The 27,362-nt window shown below is 36.6% G+C and overlaps 2 protein-coding genes across 12 annotated transcripts in view; one reads left to right on the top strand and one right to left on the bottom strand.

The window, feature by feature from the left end:
* The window catches only part of LOC128861510 (epsin-1), a 58,583-nt gene continuing 31,221 nt past the window's right edge, over nt 1–27,362 (top strand). For 3 of the 11 annotated variants that reach the window (XM_054099689.1, XM_054099693.1, XM_054099692.1), the window contains exon 1: nt 601–1,342. The gene's annotated coding sequence lies outside the window, so the exon portion shown is untranslated. The other 8 variants (XM_054099690.1, XM_054099685.1, XM_054099683.1 and 5 more) reach the window with 7 other exon arrangements.
* Nucleotides 9,681–10,439, bottom strand: LOC128861765 (uncharacterized). The gene has a single exon (XM_054100148.1). It carries the CDS (start codon nt 10,437–10,439, stop codon nt 9,681–9,683), a length of 759 nt encoding a protein of 252 aa, XP_053956123.1.

Genomic DNA, 27,362 nt, shown 5'->3' with positions numbered 1-27,362 from the left:
CCTGTGCATGCCTCAGTGAATTTGTGAAGTGCAACGTTTGCGTCAAGTGAAATTAGCTCTTGTTTTTGGTTGTATATTTTTATTGAGACTGCGAAATTTCATTTATTAGAAATTACTGAAATTTTTAATCCTAAATATTATACAAGTATACTTTTAAATCGGTGCAAAAGCTTAGAAATCTTATTAATTTGGAAACGCAAAACATTAAGGCAAAACATAAAAAAAAAAAAAAAAATACCAAGTATTGCGATATACGAACTAGTAGCAAAGGTGAACGGCAGCAAAGATAATCATCATCTCTTATGTTCTAAATTTCTATTAGGGAATTGTACAATTTTTTGATAGGTTTTATAATTAATTCTAACCAAACAAATGCTTAAATACGTAAGTGAGTTTGTATAGAAACATAAAGAATTGGCTATTTGCAAATTTAATAAAGAAAACAAGCGAAAGAGAACAATTACCGCTGCAATTCAGCAGCAAAACGAACGGCGAAAGAGCGAAACACCGAAAAGGGAAACTAAAAACGTCATCAGTTGTCATCGTATTGCGCTTTGTGCCATCCTTCCATATCCATTCTTAAATTTCTACTTGTCATAGATGGAAGTCGACCTACTCATTCATTCAGTACTTGTTCGTCTCAAAATTTGAGGCAGTATTATTTCGTTAAAATTCTAAGCGTACCTAGGCAACTATAAAAAAAAATTGGTTATTAATTAGTAGCAAACGAAATTCCGATATATTTCATCTTAAAAAAATATACAGAAAGAAAAGTGAGAAGTGAAAATTGTGAAAAGGTGAATAAGCATTTATGACTACCAGAAAGAAACAATGTGGTAAAACGGATAACTAGAAGAACTAACAAGCCTGTAATTACTACTGAAAACTATTGGATGCAATTCACAGCATTATTGAAATTGCAATTATAGAACAAAATCGCCACGATTTGCACACCCACGTAGTCATCGTTGTCGCTTCTGTACTACGGTGCGTGTTACTCCCTGGTCTATTTAGTCTGCGTTGTATATTCCACAACTGCAGCTCCAGAAGTGGCGTAGGAACGAATTCCCCCGTGTCTGGTTTTGCGTTTATCAGCAGCAGAATACGCCCAACAAAAACAACATCTTCAAAAACAAACCAAGCAAAACTGTCAGCAGTAATTCGGGCAAGTAGCCAGGTTGCCTATCAGGCGGTGTCTCGTGACATTGTTCAGCTGAACCTGAACTACTAGGGGCAAACAGAGATACGACAACTTTGACAACTACAATTTAGTGTTCACAAAAAATTAAATCGTTAGTGAGACTGCAAGCAAGCTATAGTCTACGCGTTCATTGAGGCTCAGGTGAGCCTAAAGTATCTATTAATACTAATGTTTATGGAAACACCCACACGTAGTATCTGGATGCTTTTATTTCACGTTAAAGTAACTGGGTGCTGGTAATTGGGTACTCAAAAATGTAGTATTTATTGCAATACGAGTGAAGTGTTTTAAAACTTCGGTTGAACCGAATTTATCTTTTTAATTTGAATTTTTTAGTTTTGTATAGTAATTTTTGATTTTACTTTTGTGTGTTTGTTTCTTCCCTATGCTATTTTCTATTCTGTGTAATTTGTTTTTGAATTCTTTTGTTATCCCGCTCGTAAAGCAAAATCCTATTTAATTTGCTTGCTCTTCTATAAAACTACTGCTATTTTCAAATTCCTCTTTTCCATTTGTTCTTGCCATAATTGAGTTTATTAACCATTAATGCGGCAATTTGAATAGAGCACAGCATAGGTAAAACATCTTCAGCAGAATATTGAAATAATGTCGGTATCTAGTAACATCACCTTAAATTTCACTACTACTACTAAGTTTTGACTTTACCTAACTGAGCTGCTTCAGCGGTGTAATTAGCAATTCAAGCTGCCATGGGCGCTCAAATACGTTAGCTGACGCAGTACCTCTCCGCTCATCAAATTCATGCTCATGGTAGTTTATTGCAGTCAGCCGGAAGCTGTTATTTACCTATTCTGCTTCATTTTAGTTTTTCTCTTTACTACATTTTCTCCAAATCGAAATATTTCACTTGTGCACATTGTAAATCTGCGTACGTTGAGAGGAATATAGGGTACAAAATTCTTTAGTTGTGCTATAATTTCTATAATTTTATGATGGATATGCTTACGCGCGTAAATTAATATTTTTTTATTAGCTGCATTTTTTACACCGTGCTCTGAGTGAGTGCATTCTCTCAGCATTATTATTTTTCTACAAAAGCAACATTAATATCTTAATGTTTAAAAAATATGTATTTAGTAGGTGTTTATATAGGTTTTCTGTACGCACTGACTACTCAGTGTGTTTTGCCTGGTTTCACAATTGCGCTCGCAGAAACTCTCATACCCATTAAGCTTAACTTCGGCAGTGCGTTTTCTTTCACAACTACTGCGCTATTGCTTTGCTTTGATTATTGCAAAATCACTCGCCACTAAATTGCACCGAAAGTGTTTTGATTATAACAATAAGAAACAGTTATTTCGCAACTTCGTAAGCAATCAATTTGTTGTTGGAAACAATGAAGATCTTTCAACAAATTAATTAACAACAATAACACAAAACGTAATCTAAAAGAGGTTATGTACATGCTTGTGTGTATAATTGTGGTTTGCCAATTATTTGGACTGAAAACCTATTTCTCCCAATTTATTATATCACACAATGAAGCAAACAAACTTTTACTTTTGTTGCTGTTACTCTATACAAATGAGTTATTAGTAAGCACCATAATGCTTAAGTGAACTCATTGCCACATATGGGCTATGCGTAGCTTATCTACCTGGTCATTTATCGGCCAGTCTGTAGTTGTTGTAACAGCATAAACATTCTCTTTGAATTTATCAGTCGCCCAATTCCTCATGAATGTTTGGGTAATGCTGCTGGAGAGACGGTCTTTGGCCAGATATAGAACTGAGTCGTTCCGGCTACTTAGAACCGACTGTTGGGAGACTCTCATATGTTTGACAGATTTCTCTTGACCTATGTATCTATTTTACATTTTTTTAATGAAGCTTGTAGTTTCAGATAATACTTTGTTATACACAAACAATTCAATATGACTACTATACTTACATAAATTTTTGGGTTTGCGAAAGAAAACCAAAAAGCTTACTAAATTCCTTAATTTGTTTTAGTTTTGCTTAATTTTTGCGCTTATCAATTCGGTTGGGCATTTAAGGCAAGGTCAGACTACGTTATTCCACGAGTTAAATTTGGCAAAGAGCTTGACGTCATTATAGAGCAAAATAAAGGGCAGAAAGATCTAGAATGCCAATGTGATCCATACAATTTCTTTATAGATGGGTTCAAAATGATGGAAGTAGTAGCGGCGTTCTTTTGTCCGCAATTTGGTCTCCAAAAAGTCGTTCAGACTCCCAAATTACTGAATTAGCTCTGGAATTAACTGCTCTTAATACTCGGACAAACATTTTCATTGATATCCATACGGCTATTAAAGCAATTATACATAACTCCTTGTACTAACGAGGAATACATTCAACAATGAAGATTCAAAATGCGTAAACTGTGCGGAAATGGGCAGGTCGCTATTTACTGGATACCAGGAGCAAATGAGAGAGAGATAATGAGCTCGCTAAGACAGATATTTGCTTGCCGAAATTGAGCACGTCAGACATATGTATGTATACCTATTACTCTCCTTTCTGAAAATGGAACTAAATGAGTAACTAGCTCTGGAAACGCAGTCGATATGGGAACACTCAACCTCGTACAAAAGTGCCAAATTATGCTAAGGAATGTCAAAACTGCAAACATTATTTTATCACTCTCTAGAAAATACTGCAAAATATTGGTTGGATTACTGATGTGACACTGCCTCAACCCGCACCACGTAGCCAAAATGGGATTAGTCCAGAGCGAGGCGTGCAACACATGCAACAAAGCGAATGCTGAGGGGTACTTTAGAAAACTTACTTTACCACTGCCCTGTTCTTTGTAGGACTCGACAAATGTGTCTAGGATCAATATATCTTTCATCCTTGAAGGATATTGCTGACAAAAGGCTGACCGGCTTGTTTAAACTCGCGAAGGCGGGCATTATGAATTATATAAAATGGTATATTCGACTCCAGATATATATAATATAATAACACTGACAACACAATGGACTCAAGGGATCTAAGTGAGATCTTTTTACAGATCAGCCAGCACTACCTAACCTAACTTAAGGCGAACCTCTGCTAAATAAGTTGGTTATCCGTTGTCGCTCATCTCTGACCGGTATTAAGAGCGTGTAATATTTGTGATTGAGCTATCAATATGAAGCAAAACTAATTGCATTTGTGGAAAAAAGTTCACAGGTTGTTTCAGTCCCACCACCAGCAACTCGGCCTTCGCTTAGTTCTATTTGGGAAGTCTCCCCGCTGCTAATTAATTTTCTTTTTTTTCGTATTTACTTTTTAGCCAATTGCCGTTTTGGCTTTATAATGGAAATATGTATTTGGTGGGTGTTTTTTGAGAGAATTAGAATTATAAATTAAATTTAACTAGATAGTAGATAGTTTCATGATATTAATAATGAAGTAAAATCAGACAGAGACATATTAGCTTATTTACCGTATGGAAGATATGTGACTTTGAAGACCTGCGAGCCCCGAAAAACTTCATTCAATAAATTGGTTGAGTAGGTACTGCCTTACTGGTGGTAATTATCTTTTTTTAACGGCTGGATTACCAAAGAGAGTAGCTTCCCCTTCGAATTTATATCTCACGTGGAGCAACTGCTATGAAAAAGGAGCAGTTGAAATTGTGTCCACAACTTCCGGGCAAGCATCTTCGACAATGAAGACTGCGTTCTCGCAACAGTCGGTTCGGCCCTACCAGAGCGATCTGGCTCTATATTGGTGGTATTTTATTGTCTTATTATAAAATAGTTAAATTTTTTTGTTCAACATTGTAGAACGTTGATTGACAGTCAATGGCGATGATGTTCATTACTGATTACAGTTACAGTTACTATTAGCTATGCATTTTAAATTAATAACGGTTAGGTTCTTTAAAAAATTTTCCACTCATAATATAGGCTTCTTCGTTGCAATACTCCTCTCCTCTAGCGAATGTTACGCGAATATTATTTTAATAATCCTGTGCATACTTTGAGATACTTATCGCAAAAACACTTATGCATTTTTTTCAATTTTTATGCAATGTTCTCCTACTTGGCTTTTATCATTTATTTGTATTTGATAACAAACCATTCGAACGAGACAAAGAACTTATTTGGAAGCGCGTTTATCAAACACTCATTTTATACGCTTTCTAGTTTGTTTATGCTTTGCTTTGTCACACAATTGCGTCAACGCCAGCTCTCCAGCTCTCCAGCACTCCAGACCCTTACCGCCTACTGACTAATCCTCTGGCAGCCAAACGAAGAAGTACATTTTGAGATCAACGTACAATAAATTTGGGTTTTAAAAAATTTGCTGCATTTGATTGCTGCTTTATTGTTCTAAGTGCGTGAACAAATTTATTTGCATTGTGTGTGTGAGTGAGTATATGTGTGTGAATGCGCGCAGCCATATGTTCTTTTGTGCTTTGCTGTTTTGCCAAAAATATATTGAACTCAGCGCAATGTTATTTGTATGTAAATGCAAGTGTAGAAGTGGGGCATTGCAGACAAGAACACTCGCGGTGCTTTCGCAGGCTGACTGATGGCAAGTAAAGTGAAAATGTCTGAAAGTCAAGTTCATGCACCCGTTAAATGGTATTCACTACTTTCATCATTGTGTGTTTTATGGCTATCATTAACAAATACATACGCACATATTTATATGTTAAGCATACATAAAGCACAAACATGCGTTAATGCATACATATGGACTTACATAATTATGTATGTATGTATGTACAATGTACATACTATAACTGTGCGTCATAACCTGATATCTCAATCCCCAATTTTCTAGCTGAGCTTGTAAAACCTTTCGACTACACCAGAGTGAACTCATAGAAGGTCGGTTCGCTAGCGCAACAACAACACTTACATACATGTATGTGGTTTTTGCAATTTGGAAGTTGGATTGTCAAAAATGAGAATGTGAATGTAAACAAAGCAGGGCACTTTGATATTTCAACCAGTAAACCGCAAGAAAAACAACACAAATCAGCTGCGAGAGCGAACTCTCTTTGTATGAATTCGACCTGAACTATAACGTAAGTGTTTTTTACCTGTCACCAATTCATATGTATTTTAATAAAACTATTCTTATGTGCAGTTCTTATGCTGTTACTTTTGAAATCAGTGCTGCTGTAAATTATGCCATTTCATGCTGGCCGTTTTTGTTTGTCAATTTATGCAAATCAAGCTATGTTAACGATTTTTAATTAAGTTGCACAAAGCAAGAATTGTTTGCGTTCAGTAAGTATAGGCACGCACACAGCACTTTCATTCATGTTTGCCAACGTTGAATCAACAACGGAACATAGGTATTTATGAGTTATATGGATGTATTTATAAATATCGCACACTTATGTATGTATATATGCATACATACAAACATGCCAGTGATAACGATTGGCACATTAATGAGTTGCTCGGCATCATATGGTATGCGACTATTTTTAATGCAGTCATGGTTGCCAACGGTGGTACATTGGCTTCAAAAATGGTGCATTCGCTTCGATTGGTCTAAAAAAGCTTCAATCCGAGGTTTTGTATATTAAAATTCAATTTTTTTTTTTTTTAATTAATTAGGAAGTAAGTTCGTAAGATTTGTAAAAACTTTTGAATTGCATATTCCATCAAATCATCAAATATTGACCGCCGAAATCAGTAACATGCATTTGGCAAGACAATTAGTATTGCAGCACCATAAACATTTCCCATACCTGTACGGGGAATGCTGCAGGAATGACAGTTCTTGAGCGGATATAAATCCAGGTGACTGCCTTTGCTACCAATTTAGCCGTGTTTCGCAAATGGAAAGTCGGTTTAATCCATTTTTCATTGTTAGTTCAAGTGGCTCCAAACGCCACATAGTTGAATATTTAGCAAGATTTGATGAACATTTTAAAAAATGTTCCCCAATGTTCAAATAAAAGAGGATCAATTTAGAGGTATCAGAATTTAATTTGAAATAAAACAACACAAATTCAAATTGATTGGGCAATCTTTATTATTTTATCACGACATTTATTTTTTTTAAATTCTCTTTCAAATGTTGGCCGCAACTGACACTCGGAGGTTTGCCATTGCCATAGAAAAAACTTTTTCTTCATTTCTGGTCTTTCATCGAGATTCGAACCTACGTTCTCTCTGAATTCCGAATGGTAGTCACGCACCAACCCATAGACCTTTACTTTTCGAAAATAGCTTTTATTGTTCGGTTAATTTTAGTGGAAAAATTAGTGCGAAAACCACATTTCATGGGGCAACTAAGTATGAAGCCAGATTATGCGCTTAATACTTTTGCCGTTTTGTGCCATTTGCTTTTGGCGCCGGTCAACTAATGTGAGGCACTTCCTGTCGGCATATACATATATTTATACCCTCGTGCATTTGTGTCAGAGTATTATAATTTTGTTAACGGCTGTATGTGAAAGCATAAAATAATCGAGATATGGACATATACAAGTATACCAAAAATGCTGAGAGTGATGAAAGGAGTCGATTCAGCTAAAGCAGTCCGCCCGTTCGTACACACGATAACGTAATTAAAAAAAAAAAAAAAAAAAAATACGTGGGATCTCTGTTGTAAACGAAGCAAAGTTAGTAAAATTTGTTATAAATGATGAACCCAAAAAAAATAAATACGATGGAAGAGCAGTTTTCTAAAAAGAAGAAGTACACCTAATTCTTTTTTTACACGACAGATACGTTCCCAAAAAATTTGGGTAAAAAGAAATTTGTATAAAAATAGAATTAAGAGAAAGCAGAAATAATGAATATAAATTATAAGAAATAAATTATTAAACAACGACAGTAAAATTTACCGAGTCTCAGAGACTTTTCCCGAGATTAATTTAAACGCCTCGTATATGCGTCGAAAAATCTCACTCTATTTGCTTTACTAGATTCAAGAAAATTTCATAAAATATTAAAATATGCGTATATCTCAAAAACCATTCAATAAACCTCGCACAAACTCAGTTAGATTCGATTTAAACATTTCTTGAGTTCGGTTAAAACCACGCCCGCATTTTTATATGTTAATACTAAATTTCCGTCCGTCCTTTTGATTTTACATGCTATGACTCTCATTATCTATGACTTTGTTTGATTGCAAAAATTAACAGTCAGCTCAAATTTGATTTTATTGAAATTTGCGCGGGTATATAAAGTTCGATCTGGACCAAATTTCATCTTCCGTACTTGTAACGTTTTGGGGGTTTTTTTGGTCAATTTTATTTTACTTTATTTGAGTATACAGCGATCTTTAACGGATCTTGGTAAAAGGCACGTATAGGTAGGTAACATTTGTTGTTGTTGTAAGAAGTAGTGCCCCGAGTTGCCGACGAATTGGCCAACCGTGGATCAGCGGTGCCCCCACAGGGGCCAGAGCCAATAATCGGAATCAGTCCCGCAGGAATCAAGAATTGGATCAACGATTATGTAGGCAATCTACATAAAGAGCGATGGTCCGGTCTAGAACGCTGCAGAACTGCAAAGTGTTTTGTGACAAGTCCGAACAGAAAACTGTCAAACTTTCTACTAAAACTTAGAAGGAAAGACATTCGGTTGATGGTCGGCATCATTACAGGACACAACCCATGGGGTCAGCATATGACCACCATTGGAATCATCGAGGACCCGGTATGCCTGTCCTGCTTGGAGGAGGCGGATAGCACTGAGCACTTTCTCTGTGAGTGTCCTGCCTTTGCTAGAGCGCGACTACGGGTATTGGGTTCCGATGTCATGGGAATGAGTAATATTCGTTCTCTAAAACTGGAGGATATTTACAGATTCGCCAAAGAATCTGGAAAATTCTCACAGGACTAACTATCTCCATCTCTGTCTCTATTATTTCCTATCTCTTTCTCTGATACTTTTCTCCCTCCCTCCTTGACTATCTACCCCCTTTCCAGAGCTTTAAATACAATGGGCTTTTTAGCCTGAGTGTTTTAGGAGCCACCAAATCTCCTGGTGCTCCTTGGCTCGACTTCCTCAAATTCAAATTCAACCCCGAGTGGATCAGAGGATGTGTCTTTCTCATTAATTTAAGCTGTAGTGCTTCATGTCGCTAGGGACAGGCGTTGGCGTTATGGTCTATAGGCACTATATCTCAGGGCGTTAAAAATAGTGAACAGTCCACTATGGTTTTGTAAGGTTTAGTTTACACGTATTCCAATTTTCGCAAAAGAATTTTTGTAATGTTTTGTAAGGAAGGAAGTTCCAAAATTATTAGGTCGATAAACTGTGTTAGCTTGTCTTTATTCAATCAATCTCGTTAGCTATAATAAGTATTAAATTCAAAATGGTAGATAGCAAGTGGGTTGTCAAATGTGTGTAGTTGCCAGATTTTTACAAACTCCGCCTCAACCCAATTGCTTTACAGTATTGTATGAACAAAAAAAAAAATAACACTTCAAAATTTTTCTTACAATACATTAAACAATTCAAAAAAAAATACAACGAAAAAATTTAATCAGCTCGATACAACAAAAAAAATTCAAAGAAAAATATTCAAAATTTCAGCTTCATAGCGCCAGTTAGGTATTCGTGCCGGTCTTTGGGAAGATTCTTCGTAAGTATATCCGCTACATTCTCTTCTGACGGGACATATTCAATATTTAATTCATTTCCATGATATTTGTCTCGAAGGTAATGGTAGCGAATGTCGATGTGCTTGCTTCGCTGATGCACAATTGGATTTTTTACTAAGAATTGCGCACTCTGGTTGTCGCACATGATTGTTGTTGGCTTCTTAGTGTATTCATTAAAACCCATCTCCTGCAGCAGACTTCTATGAAATGTAACTTCTTTTGCTCCGGAACACATCGCGATGTACTCCGCCTCCATAGTACTAAGTGAAACCACCTTTTGTTTCTTGGATTCCCACGCAATCAGGTTTTCGCCTAGGAACAAAGCGAATCCACTGTACGATTTTCTATCCGTACTATCAGAAGCCCAATCAGCATCTGTAAAGCAAATAAGACTATGGCTGTTAGGTAGAAAAGTTAACGTACCCTGAGGCTTAGATTTCAGGTATCTAAGTACTCTTTTTGCTGCCAACATATGCTCTCTATGTGGATGTCCATGGAATTGAGCTAGTTTGGATACGGTGTAAGCGATGTCTGGTCTCGAAACGGTAGCCAAGTATGTCAAACCACCAACAAGCGATTGATAGTTTTTAGTTTCATAGCCCAAACAGTCTGGATCTAAGCATTTATCCAGAACGGTGCCGCTAGCGAATGGCGTTGACGCTCCTTTGCATTCATCCATGTTCCATTTTTTTAACATTTCCGTCACGTATCTAAGTTGGCATATAGATATAGAACCGCGCTGTCCATCACGACAGATCTCCATCCCCAAATAGTATCTAAGAGGGCCTTTGTCGACTGCCTCGACGTGTGACTGAAGCTTTTTAATGATATGTTGTAATGTTTCCGCCGACGAACATGCTAGTATAATGTCATCGACATATACTGAAATTATGTTAATCTCCTTGTCTGTCATCAAAGTGAATACGCAGTTGTCGACCTTGCATCTTTTGAAACCGATTTCGCATAGGATAGAGTTGACCTTCGTGTTCCAATTTCGCCCAGCCTGCTTCAGCCCGTACAATGATTTGTTGAGCTTGCACACCTTTTTAGGAAAATTTTTGTCTATGAAGCCTTCTGGTTGCCTCATATACACCTCTTCCTCCAGATCGCCATTAAGGTACGCCGAAACAACATCGATTTATATCTCACGTGGAGCAACTGCTATGAAAAAGGAGCAGTTGAAATTGTGTCCACAACTTCCGGGCAAGCATCTTCGACAATGAAGACTGCGTTCTCGCAACAGTCGGTTCGGCCCTACCAGAGCGATCTGGCTCTATATTGGTGGTATTTTATTGTCTTATTATAAAATAGTTAAATTTTTTTGTTCAACATTGTAGAACGTTGATTGACAGTCAATGGCGATGATGTTCATTACTGATTACAGTTACAGTTACTATTAGCTATGCATTTTAAATTAATAACGGTTAGGTTCTTTAAAAAATTTTCCACTCATAATATAGGCTTCTTCGTTGCAATACTCCTCTCCTCTAGCGAATGTTACGCGAATATTATTTTAATAATCCTGTGCATACTTTGAGATACTTATCGCAAAAACACTTATGCATTTTTTTCAATTTTTATGCAATGTTCTCCTACTTGGCTTTTATCACTTATTTGTATTTGATAACAAACCATTCGAACGAGACAAAGAACTTATTTGGAAGCGCGTTTATCAAACACTCATTTTATACGCTTTCTAGTTTGTTTATGCTTTGCTTTGTCACACAATTGCGTCAACGCCAGCTCTCCAGCTCTCCAGCACTCCAGACCCTTACCGCCTACGGACTAATCCTCTGGCAGCCAAACGAAGAAGTACATTTTGAGATCAACGTACAATAAATTTGGGTTTTAAAAAATTTGCTGCATTTGATTGCTGCTTTATTGTTCTAAGTGCGTGAACAAATTTATTTGCATTGTGTGTGTGAGTGAGTATATGTGTGTGAATGCGCGCAGCCATATGTTCTTTTGTGCTTTGCTGTTTTGCCAAAAATATATTGAACTCAGCGCAATGTTATTTGTATGTAAATGCAAGTGTAGAAGTGGGGCATTGCAGACAAGAACACTCGCGGTGCTTTCGCAGGCTGACTGATGGCAAGTAAAGTGAAAATGTCTGAAAGTCAAGTTCATGCACCCGTTAAATGGTATTCACTACTTTCATCATTGTGTGTTTTATGGCTATCATTAACAAATACATACGCACATATTTATATGTTAAGCATACATAAAGCACAAACATGCGTTAATGCATACATATGGACTTACATAATTATGTATGTATGTATGTACAATGTACATACTATAACTGTGCGTCATAACCTGATATCTCAATCCCCAATTTTCTAGCTGAGCTTGTAAAACCTTTCGACTACACCAGAGTGAACTCATAGAAGGTCGGTTCGCTAGCGCAACAACTACACTTACATACATGTATGTGGTTTTTGCAATTTGGAAGTTGGATTGTCAAAAATGAGAATGTGAATGTAAACAAAGCAGGGCACTTTGATATTTCAACCAGTAAACCGCAAGAAAAACAACACAAATCAGCTGCGAGAGCGAACTCTCTTTGTATGAATTCGACCTGAACTATAACGTAAGTGTTTTTTACCTGTCACCAATTCATATGTATTTTAATAAAACTATTCTTATGTGCAGTTCTTATGCTGTTACTTTTGAAATCAGTGCTGCTGTAAATTATGCCATTTCATGCTGGCCGTTTTTGTTTGTCAATTTATGCAAATCAAGCTATGTTAACGATTTTTAATTAAGTTGCACAAAGCAAGAATTGTTTGCGTTCAGTAAGTATAGGCACGCACACAGCACTTTCATTCATGTTTGCCAACGTTGAATCAACAACGGAACATAGGTATTTATGAGTTATATGGATGTATTTATAAATATCGCACACTTATGTATGTATATATGCATACATACAAACATGCCAGTGATAACGATTGGCACATTAATGAGTTGCTCGGCATCATATGGTATGCGACTATTTTTAATGCAGTCATGGTTGCCAACGGTGGTACATTGGCTTCAAAAATGGTGCATTCGCTTCGATTGGTCTAAAAAAGCTTCAATCCGAGGTTTTGTATATTAAAATTCAATTTTTTTTTTTTTTAATTAATTAGGAAGTAAGTTCGTAAGATTTGTAAAAACTTTTGAATTGCATATTCCATCAAATCATCAAATATTGACCGCCGAAATCAGTAACATGCATTTGGCAAGACAATTAGTATTGCAGCACCATAAACATTTCCCATACCTGTACGGGGAATGCTGCAGGAATGACAGTTCTTGAGCGGATATAAATCCAGGTGACTGCCTTTGCTACCAATTTAGCCGTGTTTCGCAAATGGAAAGTCGGTTTAATCCATTTTTCATTGTTAGTTCAAGTGGCTCCAAACGCCACATAGTTGAATATTTAGCAAGATTTGATGAACATTTTAAAAAATGTTCCCCAATGTTCAAATAAAAGAGGATCAATTTAGAGGTATCAGAATTTAATTTGAAATAAAACAACACAAATTCAAATTGATTGGGCAATCTTTATTATTTTATCACGACATTTATTTTTTTTAAATTCTCTTTCAAATGTTGGCCGCAACTGACACTCGGAGGTTTGCCATTGCCATAGAAAAAACTTTTTCTTCATTTCTGGTCTTTCATCGAGATTCGAACCTACGTTCTCTCTGAATTCCGAATGGTAGTCACGCACCAACCCATAGACCTTTACTTTTCGAAAATAGCTTTTATTGTTCGGTTAATTTTAGTGGAAAAATTAGTGCGAAAACCACATTTCATGGGGCAACTAAGTATGAAGCCAGATTATGCGCTTAATACTTTTGCCGTTTTGTGCCATTTGCTTTTGGCGCCGGTCAACTAATGTGAGGCACTTCCTGTCGGCATATACATATATTTATACCCTCGTGCATTTGTGTCAGAGTATTATAATTTTGTTAACGGCTGTATGTGAAAGCATAAAATAATCGAGATATGGACATATACAAGTATACCAAAAATGCTGAGAGTGATGAAAGGAGTCGATTCAGCTAAAGCAGTCCGCCCGTTCGTACACACGATAACGTAATTAAAAAAAAAAAAAAAAAAAAAATACGTGGGATCTCTGTTGTAAACGAAGCAAAGTTAGTAAAATTTGTTATAAATGATGAACCCAAAAAAAATAAATACGATGGAAGAGCAGTTTTCTAAAAAGAAGAAGTACACCTAATTCTTTTTTTACACGACAGATACGTTCCCAAAAAATTTGGGTAAAAAGAAATTTGTATAAAAATAGAATTAAGAGAAAGCAGAAATAATGAATATAAATTATAAGAAATAAATTATTAAACAACGACAGTAAAATTTACCGAGTCTCAGAGACTTTTCCCGAGATTAATTTAAACGCCTCGTATATGCGTCGAAAAATCTCACTCTATTTGCTTTACTAGATTCAAGAAAATTTCATAAAATATTAAAATATGCGTATATCTCAAAAACCATTCAATAAACCTCGCACAAACTCAGTTAGATTCGATTTAAACATTTCTTGAGTTCGGTTAAAACCACGCCCGCATTTTTATATGTTAATACTAAATTTCCGTCCGTCCTTTTGATTTTACATGCTATGACTCTCATTATCTATGACTTTGTTTGATTGCAAAAATTAACAGTCAGCTCAAATTTGATTTTATTGAAATTTGCGCGGGTATATAAAGTTCGATCTGGACCAAATTTCATCTTCCGTACTTGTAACGTTTTGGGGGTTTTTTTGGTCAATTTTATTTTACTTTATTTGAGTATACAGCGATCTTTAACGGATCTTGGTAAAAGGCACGTATAGGTAGGTAACATTTGTTGTTGTTGTAAGAAGTAGTGCCCCGAGTTGCCGACGAATTGGCCAACCGTGGATCAGCGGTGCCCCCACAGGGGCCAGAGCCAATAATCGGAATCAGTCTCGCAGGAATCAAGAATTGGATCAACGATTATGTAGGCAATCTACATAAAGAGCGATGGTCCGGTCTAGAACGCTGCAGAACTGCAAAGTGTTTTGTGACAAGTCCGAACAGAAAACTGTCAAACTTTCTACTAAAACTTAGAAGGAAAGACATTCGGTTGATGGTCGGCATCATTACAGGACACAACCCATGGGGTCAGCATATGACCACCATTGGAATCATCGAGGACCCGGTATGCCTGTCCTGCTTGGAGGAGGCGGATAGCACTGAGCACTTTCTCTGTGAGTGTCCTGCCTTTGCTAGAGCGCGACTACGGGTATTGGGTTCCGATGTCATGGGAATGAGTAATATTCGTTCTCTAAAACTGGAGGATATTTACAGATTCGCCAAAGAATCTGGAAAATTCTCACAGGACTAACTATCTCCATCTCTGTCTCTATTATTTCCTATCTCTTTCTCTGATACTTTTCTCCCTCCCTCCTTGACTATCTACCCCCTTTCCAGAGCTTTAAATACAATGGGCTTTTTAGCCTGAGTGTTTTAGGAGCCACCAAATCTCCTGGTGCTCCTTGGCTCGACTTCCTCAAATTCAAATTCAACCCCGAGTGGATCAGAGGATGTGTCTTTCTCATTAATTTAAGCTGTAGTGCTTCATGTCGCTAGGGACAGGCGTTGGCGTTATGGTCTATAGGCACTATATCTCAGGGCGTTAAAAATAGTGAACAGTCCACTATGGTTTTGTAAGGTTTAGTTTACACGTATTCCAATTTTCGCAAAAGAATTTTTGTAATGTTTTGTAAGGAAGGAAGTTCCAAAATTATTAGGTCGATAAACTGTGTTAGCTTGTCTTTATTCAATCAATCTCGTTAGCTATAATAAGTATTAAATTCAAAATGGTAGATAGCAAGTGGGTTGTCAAATGTGTGTAGTTGCCAGATTTTTACAAACTCCGCCTCAACCCAATTGCTTTACAGTATTGTATGAACAAAAAAAAAAATAACACTTCAAAATTTTTCTTACAATACATTAAACAATTCAAAAAAAAATACAACGAAAAAATTTAATCAGCTCGATACAACAAAAAAAATTCAAAGAAAAATATTCAAAATTTCAGCTTCATAGCGCCAGTTAGGTATTCGTGCCGGTCTTTGGGAAGATTCTTCGTAAGTATATCCGCTACATTCTCTTCTGACGGGACATATTCAATATTTAATTCATTTCCATGATATTTGTCTCGAAGGTAATGGTAGCGAATGTCGATGTGCTTGCTTCGCTGATGCACAATTGGATTTTTTACTAAGAATTGCGCACTCTGGTTGTCGCACATGATTGTTGTTGGCTTCTTAGTGTATTCATTAAAACCCATCTCCTGCAGCAGACTTCTATGAAATGTAACTTCTTTTGCTCCGGAACACATCGCGATGTACTCCGCCTCCATAGTACTAAGTGAAACCACCTTTTGTTTCTTGGATTCCCACGCAATCAGGTTTTCGCCTAGGAACAAAGCGAATCCACTGTACGATTTTCTATCCGTACTATCAGAAGCCCAATCAGCATCTGTAAAGCAAATAAGACTATGGCTGTTAGGTAGAAAAGTTAACGTACCCTGAGGCTTAGATTTCAGGTATCTAAGTACTCTTTTTGCTGCCAACATATGCTCTCTATGTGGATGTCCATGGAATTGAGCTAGTTTGGATACGGTGTAAGCGATGTCTGGTCTCGAAACGGTAGCCAAGTATGTCAAACCACCAACAAGCGATTGATAGTTTTTAGTTTCATAGCCCAAACAGTCTGGATCTAAGCATTTATCCAGAACGGTGCCGCTAGCGAATGGCGTTGACGCTCCTTTGCATTCATCCATGTTCCATTTTTTTAACATTTCCGTCACGTATCTAAGTTGGCATATAGATATAGAACCGCGCTGTCCATCACGACAGATCTCCATCCCCAAATAGTATCTAAGAGGGCCTTTGTCGACTGCCTCGACGTGTGACTGAAGCTTTTTAATGATATGTTGTAATGTTTCCGCCGACGAACATGCTAGTATAATGTCATCGACATATACTGAAATTATGTTAATCTCCTTGTCTGTCATCAAAGTGAATACGCAGTTGTCGACCTTGCATCTTTTGAAACCGATTTCGCATAGGATAGAGTTGACCTTCGTGTTCCAATTTCGCCCAGCCTGCTTCAGCCCGTACAATGATTTGTTGAGCTTGCACACCTTTTTAGGAAAATTTTTGTCTATGAAGCCTTCTGGTTGCCTCATATACACCTCTTCCTCCAGATCGCCATTAAGGTACGCCGAAACAACATCGACGTGGTTGACTAGTAGCTTACACTGCACTGCCAGCGACAAAATGAGACGTATAGTAGAGTGCCTTACCACCGGGGCGAATGTGTCTGTGTAATCAATGCCGGCCACTTGTGTGCAGCCCTGCGCCACCAAACGAGCTTTATACCGATCAATAGTGCCATCAGCGTTATGTTTCGTAGTAAATACCCACTTCGATCCAATGACGTTCTTGTTTTCTGGGCAGGTTACTAGGCTCCATGTGTTGTTTTTCGTAAGCGTGTTATACTCAGTCTGCATTGCATTTTTCCATTCCCGATTTTGTGGCGATTCGTGTGCTTCTTTAACCGAATTGGGTTTCTCAACTACTGCGTGTAAATAACGGTTTTTATGTCCCATGACTCTTTTCGATTCACCGAACCTTCCCGAAATTGACCGATTTTGCTCTTTTCGCGCCACCACTCGATTTGCAATTGTTTCTATGTCATCATAGTCATGATCATTATCGTCACTACTCGCACTTAAAAAATTGTCTTCGAGTTCCGTTTCTTTTGCTTCTTCGCCACTTTTATTTTCTTCTTTCATCCCGAAATCTATTTCATACTGTTCTCCTTCTTTTCGTTCTGTTTCTATTTTGTACTCGTTTTCAGTTTTATCGAAAGTTTCTTCAAAAAATAAAACATCTCTTGCAATTACGATTTTTCTTTCTTTTAAGTCAAAAAGTCTATAGCCTTTTGTGTTAGACGCGTATCCAACGAACACCATTTTTACACCTTTTGGTTCAAATTTAGATTTTTTGTTTCTCTTATCAAGCACAACGGCCTCACAACCAAATACCTTAAAATGTTTTACACTAGGCTTTTTACCGACCCAACATTCAAATGGCGTTTTATGTTTTAGTATTTTTGTGCACGAACGGTTTCGTATGTATGCGGCGGTATTTACTGCTTCGGCCCATAAATACTGAGGAAGGGTTGACATCTCTAGCAAGCATCTTGCCATCTCCACCAACGTCCGATTTGACCTTTCGGCAGTACCATTCTGCTGTGGAGTGTAGCTGACGGTTGTTTCGTGTACGATTCCGTTGCTATCCAAAAAATTTTTAAAATTAGAGTTCACATATTCTAAACCGTTATCACTTCTCAATTTTTTGATTTTGTTACCCGTCTGCCTTTCAACTTGATTTAAAAATGTTTTAAATGCATTGAATGCATCTGATTTTCTCTTTAAAAAATCGACGTAAACGTAGCGAGAGAAATCATCGATGAAAGTGATAAAATATTTTGCACCACCTTGTGAAGGCACACGCATTGGGCCACATATATCACTGTGTATGATTTCTAGCAATTTCGAGCTGCTGACACTGGAATAATTTGGAAATGGTTTACGACTTATTTTACATAACGCGCACGTATTACAGTTTATATTTTCGGATATAATTTCTGATCGAAATTCCAATCCACGGACCATTTCCCTTTTTGACAGATTCAGTAAGTCCGTGCAATTTAAATGACCGAACCGTTGGTGCCATAATTTTAATTCGCTCTCTTTCATTGTCATTAGCTGCTCTTTGTTGTTGTTACTATTTGGTTTTTCTAAATAGGTATAAAACACACCGTTGTCTTCTTTAGCCGCGAAAACCGTTCTATTGTCTTTGCTTTTTACTTCTGTTTTCATTTAATTAAAATACACTTTATTTCCATTTTTATCACTTTGCTCAATGATATAATGTTTGCTTGTAAGTCCGGAATGTACAACACTTTATTTAAAATCAATTCTGTGAAACTTGACTTTAACTTTATGGTACCTATCCCCGTCGCACTCACTTCTTCACCCGTTGCTAAGTACACTTTTTGCGAGTGTTTGCTTAACATATTGAAGAATGACTTATGTGGGCACATATGGGACGAAGCACCACTGTCCAATATCCACACTTTTTGATCCGTTTTGCTCTGCAAATTTACTACACTTAGTGCAACTGGAGCAGGTTGATCTTTGCGCCTTCTGCATTCAGCACGTATGTGGCCCCTTCTTCCACACTCGTAGCACTTGACTTTGTTATTTTGCTTATCGGCTCCTCGTGATCGTTGTTGTTGTTGCTGCGAGTATTGCGGTTTTTTATTTCCTCTTACACCATTCTTTGAGTTCATCGCTAGAACTTTCTCGCTGTTTGGTTCGTATTTGTCACCACGTCTTTGCTCTTCTTCGAGTATTTTACTTTTTAGGTTATCCAATGTTGGCAATTTGTCTCTGCTTTCGATTGCGATGACGAAACTCTCCAAGTCGTCCGGTAAGCTGCATAAAAGCAAAATTGAGAGCAAGTCACTGGGAACCGTAACTGCAATCTCGCGCAAGTTTTCTGCTATTGAGCAGAATTCATTTATTTGAGGCGCAAACTTTTCACTGCTGTGAAACTTGAATCTGACTAGTCTTTTGAAGAGATTGACCTTCCTCGCAGGTCCACACGCGTTATATAGCTCGCTTAATGCCGTCCATGCATCTTTCGCTGTTTTGCAATCTTTGATATTCAGTAATTCTGATGGTCTCACACATAAAGTAATTGTGGCCAGCGCTTTCTCATCGTCCGACAACCACCGATCTCGTTCCTGACCCGATGCTGGACACTCTGTAACCACTGGCTTCCACAAATCTTGGGTAATCAAGCAACTTTTCATCTGTAATACCCACGTGGAATAATTTTCGCCGTTAAGCTTTTCAAGCTGCATCGCGTGGCTCATGTTGAGTAGAGGTTATGTTTTTTTTTTTTTTCAATCGACGAACGAAATTGATAAAAAAAACTGATACCGCGTTTTATTGCGCACAATCGACAAACGATTGACTTTAGTGTTCCACGAACAACGTTATTATTTTCAGACCTTTTAACTTTTACTTGGGGGCTGGGCCCATAACCTTTGTTAGCTTGTCTTTATTCAATCAATCTCGTTAGCTATAATAAGTATTAAATTCAAAATGGTAGATAGCAAGTAGGTTGTCAAATGTGTGTAGTTGCCAGATTTTTACAAACTGATTAGATTTTTCTTCGCCTGCCTTGCTGAGAGTGGTTTTGTTCTTACCACATGGATCTTATATCATACCAAGGGGCAGCTGCTAGGTTCAGGGTCTGAGGTACTTAGTATGATTATATAATTTTTTTCTTTTGCAAGAAAGCCATTGAAAATTTAATACAGTGCACTCGCGATAACTCGAACTAATTAAAACAGGCGCTGTTCGATTTATCGAATTTGTTCGACTTATCAATTGAGTGTGCTATGTTAAAAAAACAGTCATCGATATCGATTTTTCGATCGATTGTTGAAAATGGAAGCCAGTAGAAAATTTCTGTAGTATAGTTTCGTTATACGAATTACATTTTGGTCCATTGGCTGGATCAATGGTGTCACATCCGGCGGCATAAACATAGTTAAAATTAAACCATCCTCGGACTTTAATTCGATTTCTTTGGGATGTGATGGGGCATTATCAATTAGAAGAAGAGCCTTCTCAGGTAGTCCCCATCTTTCAAATTTTTTCTTACCTAAATATTAAAGTCATTTAACTCGGTTAAAACAATTGTTTTAATTAATCTGGATTTTACCTGCGGCACGAACGAATTATGAAACCAGTCTTTGAAAATCGCCGAAGTCATCCAGGCTGATTTGGAATTTTTGTACTCCACCGGACAGTTAACATTTTTGAAAACTCGAGGATTTCTTGCTTTGTCAATAACGAGAAGTTTAAGCTTATGGTTGCCGGTAGCGTTAGTGCAAGCCATAAATTGCCTTATCTTTCTTTTTTATAAGACTTATGGTGGACTTGGCTACCCCATATTCCTTCGCTAGAGAAGTAACACTACGTCCACGTTTAATTTTGTTAAGGACTTCAGCCCTCTCTTTTAATGTTAAACACTTCAACCTTTTACGATCCATTACTCACGTGCACTGATATACTACAAATGACAAATTTAAAGCAATTTGGTCAATGCAAGATGTTGTTCCCGGAAAACTAACGGGATATTAACGCCGAAATATTCATATGGACAATACACTAGTATACATATAATTTATATACATATACTATTACATATGTATCTATGTACAAAATATACATGTTTGAAAAGAATGTGTGTACAAATAAATTTGTTTTTTTGTTCGAGTTATAGCGCTTTTTTATTGTTCGAGTTACAAAGAAGTCAATAGGGGAAAAAATGTGTTCGAGTTAGCACGTCGTTCGACTTAGCGGCTATTCGAGTTACCGCGAGTGCACTGTAATTATTTTTATTATTAATTATTTCTTTTCAAAATGGGTTTCTATGTCCGCCTCCGAAAATACTTGTCCTCAATTGTTTTTTTTTTAATTGACAAAAAAAAAGCACTGTGGGCCAGGTCTGGACTGTAGGAATATTTTAGCTTTTATTTTTGAATGAAAGCCATTGAAAAAAATATTTTTTAATTATTTAAATATTTTTTTATTTATTATTTTTCTTCAAAATGGTATTCTACGCCCGCTTTCCAAAATATCCGTCTTCGCAACTGCTTTTTTTAATTGACAAAAAAAAAAAAAAAACTATTGGGTGCCAGGTCCGGACTGTAGGATGGGTGACCAATCCGCGAATATTGTAGCTTTTACGTATCGAAGATGTAAATTCGAAGCACTCTGTTGGCAGTACTGGATATTCATTCAGGCAGTGTCATCAATTCCTCGAGTTCCAAGTTGGAGCTTAGGGCCACTGTTAAATGGGTAGTGTGGCTGTAGGGTTAAATGGGCCCGTCTTTCCTTTGTCTTCTGTACCTCTAAGCATGAATGTTATATCAACAATTATTCAGTATCCGCTTCTTTTGTGTTTTAACCCATTTAAGTTTCTCGGCGTTAGTTCGTCAAGTGCTGCTCCGAACAGGAGCGATATTCTGCGGATACTGAGGTTAGTCCACCTACTGCGAGGAAGTAGTATAGCTTTTGATTTGCCACTGTAGGAAATTTCAGACCATCGGTTCCATCTGCTTTCCTGTTTGGCGAAATACAACGCTTTCATTAATTTCAATACAGATCAGGGGTATTTATATTATTGAAGGAATTATAAGCCCAGTCCCTATGGCATTCTTTCATGCGTAGGTATCGTGTAGTTTACGACCTTCCTAACGCTCCTGATTACTGATTATCTTTCCGCAACAAAGGCGAGTTTTCAGGCATTAAAGTTTTTTATGTCTACCAAAGTGTTTGCTGAACCGCCAATAAAATATATCTAAATTTGCCTGGAATCCTGTAAGCATTCTTTAAATGCACATCGTTGATGAAAGGAGAGCCGGATGAAGTTTTAATATAGCCCTTAGAACCTTCCATGGACATTTGAGGCGCCGCTTTAGTCAGTTGAATTTTCTCTGTATATTTTTAGTAGCAAATCTGCTAATGTTGGCTGCCGATGTTACCAAATTTTAATCGAAAAACGAAAAAAATATTTTACGAGTTTAGAATATTTCATCACGTTTCAATTCAAATTGTATCAACAACGCATTTTCGACGCAAACAGTCTTAGGTACTTTTCCCATTGCACAAACTAATTATCTATACCACATTTCGATCTATATTTATTATTTGTGGTAATTCACACCTTTGTGTGATAAAGAGCATTCCTGACAGCTCATCGCCACCTTCTTATATTTTCTTTGTACTTTGAATTAGCGATAATTTGTTTTTATATAACTATAATTTCTAGTAGTTGTTGTAGTTTATATCATAAGTATATATATTCATATATATATGGTACATAGGTTTACATACCTTGGCACAACTGCTCTCTTCTATCATTTGGTAAACAAACATTAAACGCAAAGATAAATCGCTCACATACATACGAAATTGCATTGACTTGATAGACTTCATTCCAGTTGATAAGATTACCTAAAATTATTGATAAAATGGGAGAAAGTGGCAACAAAGCAGAATACGAGGGACGTTGAATAATTTGATCGATTAACGTGGGATTTGTGGAACAACATCAAGACACACGCCACAAATAGGAGGAGGAGCTCGGTCAAACACCTAACAGAAGTGCACGCGCCAATTATTATTATTTTTTAAGTAAAATGAACCTTTCATTTAAAACTGCTTAAGATACTATGGGACACTTTGGTTGTAGTACCCTTATAACTTTAGGACAAGGCTTCCTAAAACCGGCATCGTTGGATTTTATTGGGCTCTGCGGTTATCGCAGCAATAGTGGAAAAGGTTAACCGCGTTTGCGCAGCTCAGATGGGATTCTATGTTGAATTCAAATAATTATTCTACATAAATTTTAGCAACTGCACTATAGATCGCACCTTGCTGAAGGGTAAAGAACGGCTAATATCATTAAGCAGATTATTTTTTAAACTCCAGGACAGTTGACTGTTGAATATCCATGAGCACTGAGGCAGAGTTTGTTTTAGAAGAGTGTATAGAAATAGAATAAAGCAAATTCATCACAATACCTCATACAAACCCAGTTTCCTCTTGGATGGAGCTGAGAGTGTGTGCCTTTCTTTTGATCGTATCAGGCTGAGACGCAACAAGTTGTGGTAGAAGTAGCTACCACTTTGCCGTTGTACCACCGGGCGAACAATATCGGCCTCCGGAACCTTGTACGGAGCAATGAAAACAGCTTACGGCCCACCTTATGGATTTCTGAGTTAATAGCACGATGCACAGAATTCAGAGGTGTGGCCAACATCAGATCGGCTCTCAGCTAATTTGAAAGAATCAGTTGATTGGCTCACGTAACCGAGGTCATGACAGCGGTTTGCTTCCGAAAAAGGTAACACTGATACAAAGAAAACTGATTATATTCTCCGCTCATGTCGTTTCGATGCCGTCTGAACAACGACAGATTGGACGAGTGTATGAATACGTGTGAAACGAGCGTGTATAGTTTTGCTAGCGAACCCCCGGTGTCGTTGCGGCCGAAGTAAATCGCTCAATTTTGTTTCGTTTCGCCAAACCTGGTAATCTATCATCTTTGGTTTCACAACAAATGCACCTATTTTGGGAAATACAGTCTGTCTAATAAAACGTGACTGGCGGCAGTGACTTGCTCAATTCCCTTTTTTACCGTAGCTATAGGCCGAATCTGGTTATTTATCAGCTTGGGTAAATAGTTGTTTACTTAGTTTCCCGGAAAATGGGTAGCTAGCAAGGCGAATGATTCTGTTCCTTATCGCACATTTTTGCGCCATCTGACCTTACCTACCGAGGCGAGCATTAATGGATGTTTTGTGGCACTTTTGTACTTATATGCCCATAAAATCCGTTCTATCTAATTTGGCATACTTTCCACTCATTTTTCAATTGTGCGGTGGGGTATTTCGGCCCATTCAGCCTGAACCCGAAACCAAAGTTCTGCTTTGTATACTGGCTGTATCTTTTTTTTAAAAGAGGCCATAAGTTTTCGATCGGATTCAGATCTCGGCTCTGAGCAGGCCACTTCAGGACTCAAAATAAGATATGGTATAGGTATTCTTAGGCATGGCTTTGTGGACCCACAGGGGTTGAGATAATCGCTCAGAATTTTCTAAAACTGCTCCTTTTCGCTTTCCTGACATTGCGCAAAAAAAAAACATCGTCAATATTCGACGTGAACTTTTAGCCACTTCAAAATTCAATGTACCATAAAAATGTATTCTCAAGATTACTGTGAATTTTTCAAAAAATCGATTTTTTTTTTATTAGCTTAAAAAATACTTTGAACCCTCTTAAATAAGGTACAATATGTGTTACAGCTGGCTAAATTTTTCTTCGTTGAAATTTCGACCTTTTCCCGAAGCGCTCCAAAGCGCGTACCTGCTATACTGAAACTTTAAACGCATTTTTCTCGAAACTAAGTTTTTGTATACGGTGTACACGATATCTCGAGTTCTGATAAATGAATCAGCTTAAAAATTTAATTATATATTCTCTGTAATAGTGTCTCTCGTCTGACATAGGATTTTTTTGATATCGTTATTTGTTAAATTGTTATAAACAATAGTAACATCAATTTTAGGCAAAAAAAAAGAAAAAAATTTCAAGAATTTTTTTTTCAACGCCAAAATTTTGTATCGACATAATCCTACGTCAGACGAGAGTCAATACTATGTATATGATAACAATATTTTGTTTTTTTGTTTTAGATCACCGAAACGTAAGATTTCATGTACACCGTTTAGGCACCTAAGAAAAGCGGACCTGCGCTTGCAGAAGTGCCACAGCGGCCATTTTGAATATTTTGACTTAAAATTTTTTTTTCAAAAACTTAAATATATAATAAAGATAAGAGTTTAAATAGATTTTATGTACGAGCAATATTTTGTTAGAAATAAAATCCGGAAAATAAGCCTGTTTTTTCCCTTGTCACAGTAGACTTCCCCCTTAAAAGAAATTCTGATTAAAAAGTGTGAAATTTTGATATTTTTTTATTATTTTCATTTTTTTCATAATTTTTGTTTTTGTTAATTTTAATTTTTTTTATTAATTTAAATTTGTTTTTTAATTTTTGTTTTTTAGTTAAAATTTTTTTTTATTAATTTTAATTTTTTTTATTAATTTTAATTTTTTTTTAATATACATTGCTTTTTATTAATTTTAATTTTTTGATTTTTTTATTAATTTCAATTTTGTGATTTTTTTATTAATTTTAATTTTTTGATTTTTTTTTTATTAATTTTAATTTTTTGATTTTTATTTATTAATTTCAAGTTTTACAAGGGTGCCGTAAAATTAATAATACAATTTTATTTTTGAAAATAAAAAAAAAATTATTCTCAGTGATGAAAATCTTTATCCCTCCGTTGGGCACCCGGGTCTGGCCAGACTTTTTCGACTTTAGGCGTGAATTCAACATATTTCTATTACAGCTAACGACTTGAGCTCCCAGGTAGCTTCCTAAAATTTAATTTTCTTTCGATTTATGAATATAACCTTTTAAAAAAATGCTCGAACAGGACGAAAAAGGGCAGGCCCGGGTTCCCAACCGAAGATTTAGTCCAACGGAGGGTTAGTTTGAGTGATGAAAATCTTTATTTTTGACCTTTACCTTTGACCTTTTCAAGCGCTCTATTGCTTGTCTGTTTGTAGACTGGAGCTGTTTAGTTCACAAGTATGACAAATATGATTGACGTGCGACGCCATTTTCAAAATTAATAAAAAATCTTCGGATAGGGTGATTTATTTTGCCTTCTACAGTTTTAATATAGGTTATTCCTATATATTTTCATGAACAAATTATTAAAATTCAATTTAAAATAAATAAATTGTCAAAACTTGGCAGCTATCATCACTTGGGCTTCAAAAGCTTAAGTCAAAAAATTAGTATTCAGTGGCACGTTGTAACTGATTCATTTGCTCGAATAGAACGCTCGTTCAATCGTAGTTCGATTTTCAAATACCTTAAAGGTCTTTTAATGGAACCGCTTAGAAAAACAAGCAATATTAAATGCTCCTTTAGATATTGGTATGCCATCCTTGCCTGCATTTAGAACCGTTTTGCTACTGTTTTTTTACATACATACATACTTGGAGATACAAGTACATTTGCATAGTACGTAGTTACATGATAAAGCAATTTATTTAAAAAATGTATCCTGTAAGTTGCTTATTTAATTTCCACGAACTCGCTATATACGAACCGTGTAATGTAAGTGGACACTATTGAAGTTCTACTATCGCTTTCTCACTAAAGTCTACACCTTTTGCCTACCCGGCACCGTGACCAGCTCCACCACGTGTTCGCTGTTGTTTAGTTGCCAATGAGAATTTATTTTTAGTTTTAATTGCAGTGAGGAAAAAACACAAAAAAATAAAAGAATTCTGAAGGGTGGTTGTTTGCGGTCTCACGTGAACATACATACTCGTATTTAGAATAAATCGATAAATAACTTACCAGGGTCATAGGTCTGGCATAACACAGACATACACTGTCTAGTGAGGTGATAAACTTAAGCGTTTGAGGCAGTCTGTAAAAAGCTATTGTGGTGCAATATTTATGGATTTTTTTTTCCAATAGTTTTTTTCGGGATATGAGTATGAAGAAATCTGCTGAGAATTTTCGAATTCAAGACAAGCCGTCACATTACTATAGACGGACGAAGACATACTCCTTCCAAATACAGGAGTATTGTTATGACTCCACTGATGTCGGGCAATTAGCTGATTCTTTCAAATTTGGTGAGAGCCGGTTAACGGTCTGATCTTGGTAACATCTTTTGAATTCTTTTCACCATGGGTGATCTACGAATTCGAAATCAAATAGTGAAGTCATATTTGGACATAATCAATAATATATCAGAAAAATAAATTACATTTTATTTTATTGTATTATTTTCTAATACCCATCATCTCATGGGGT

The sequence above is a fragment of the Anastrepha ludens genome, chromosome 4 (assembly GCF_028408465.1).
Source record: "Anastrepha ludens isolate Willacy chromosome 4, idAnaLude1.1, whole genome shotgun sequence".
NCBI classification, from domain to species: domain Eukaryota; kingdom Metazoa; phylum Arthropoda; class Insecta; order Diptera; family Tephritidae; genus Anastrepha; species Anastrepha ludens.
This window is presented reverse-complemented; position numbering and strand designations above follow the sequence as displayed.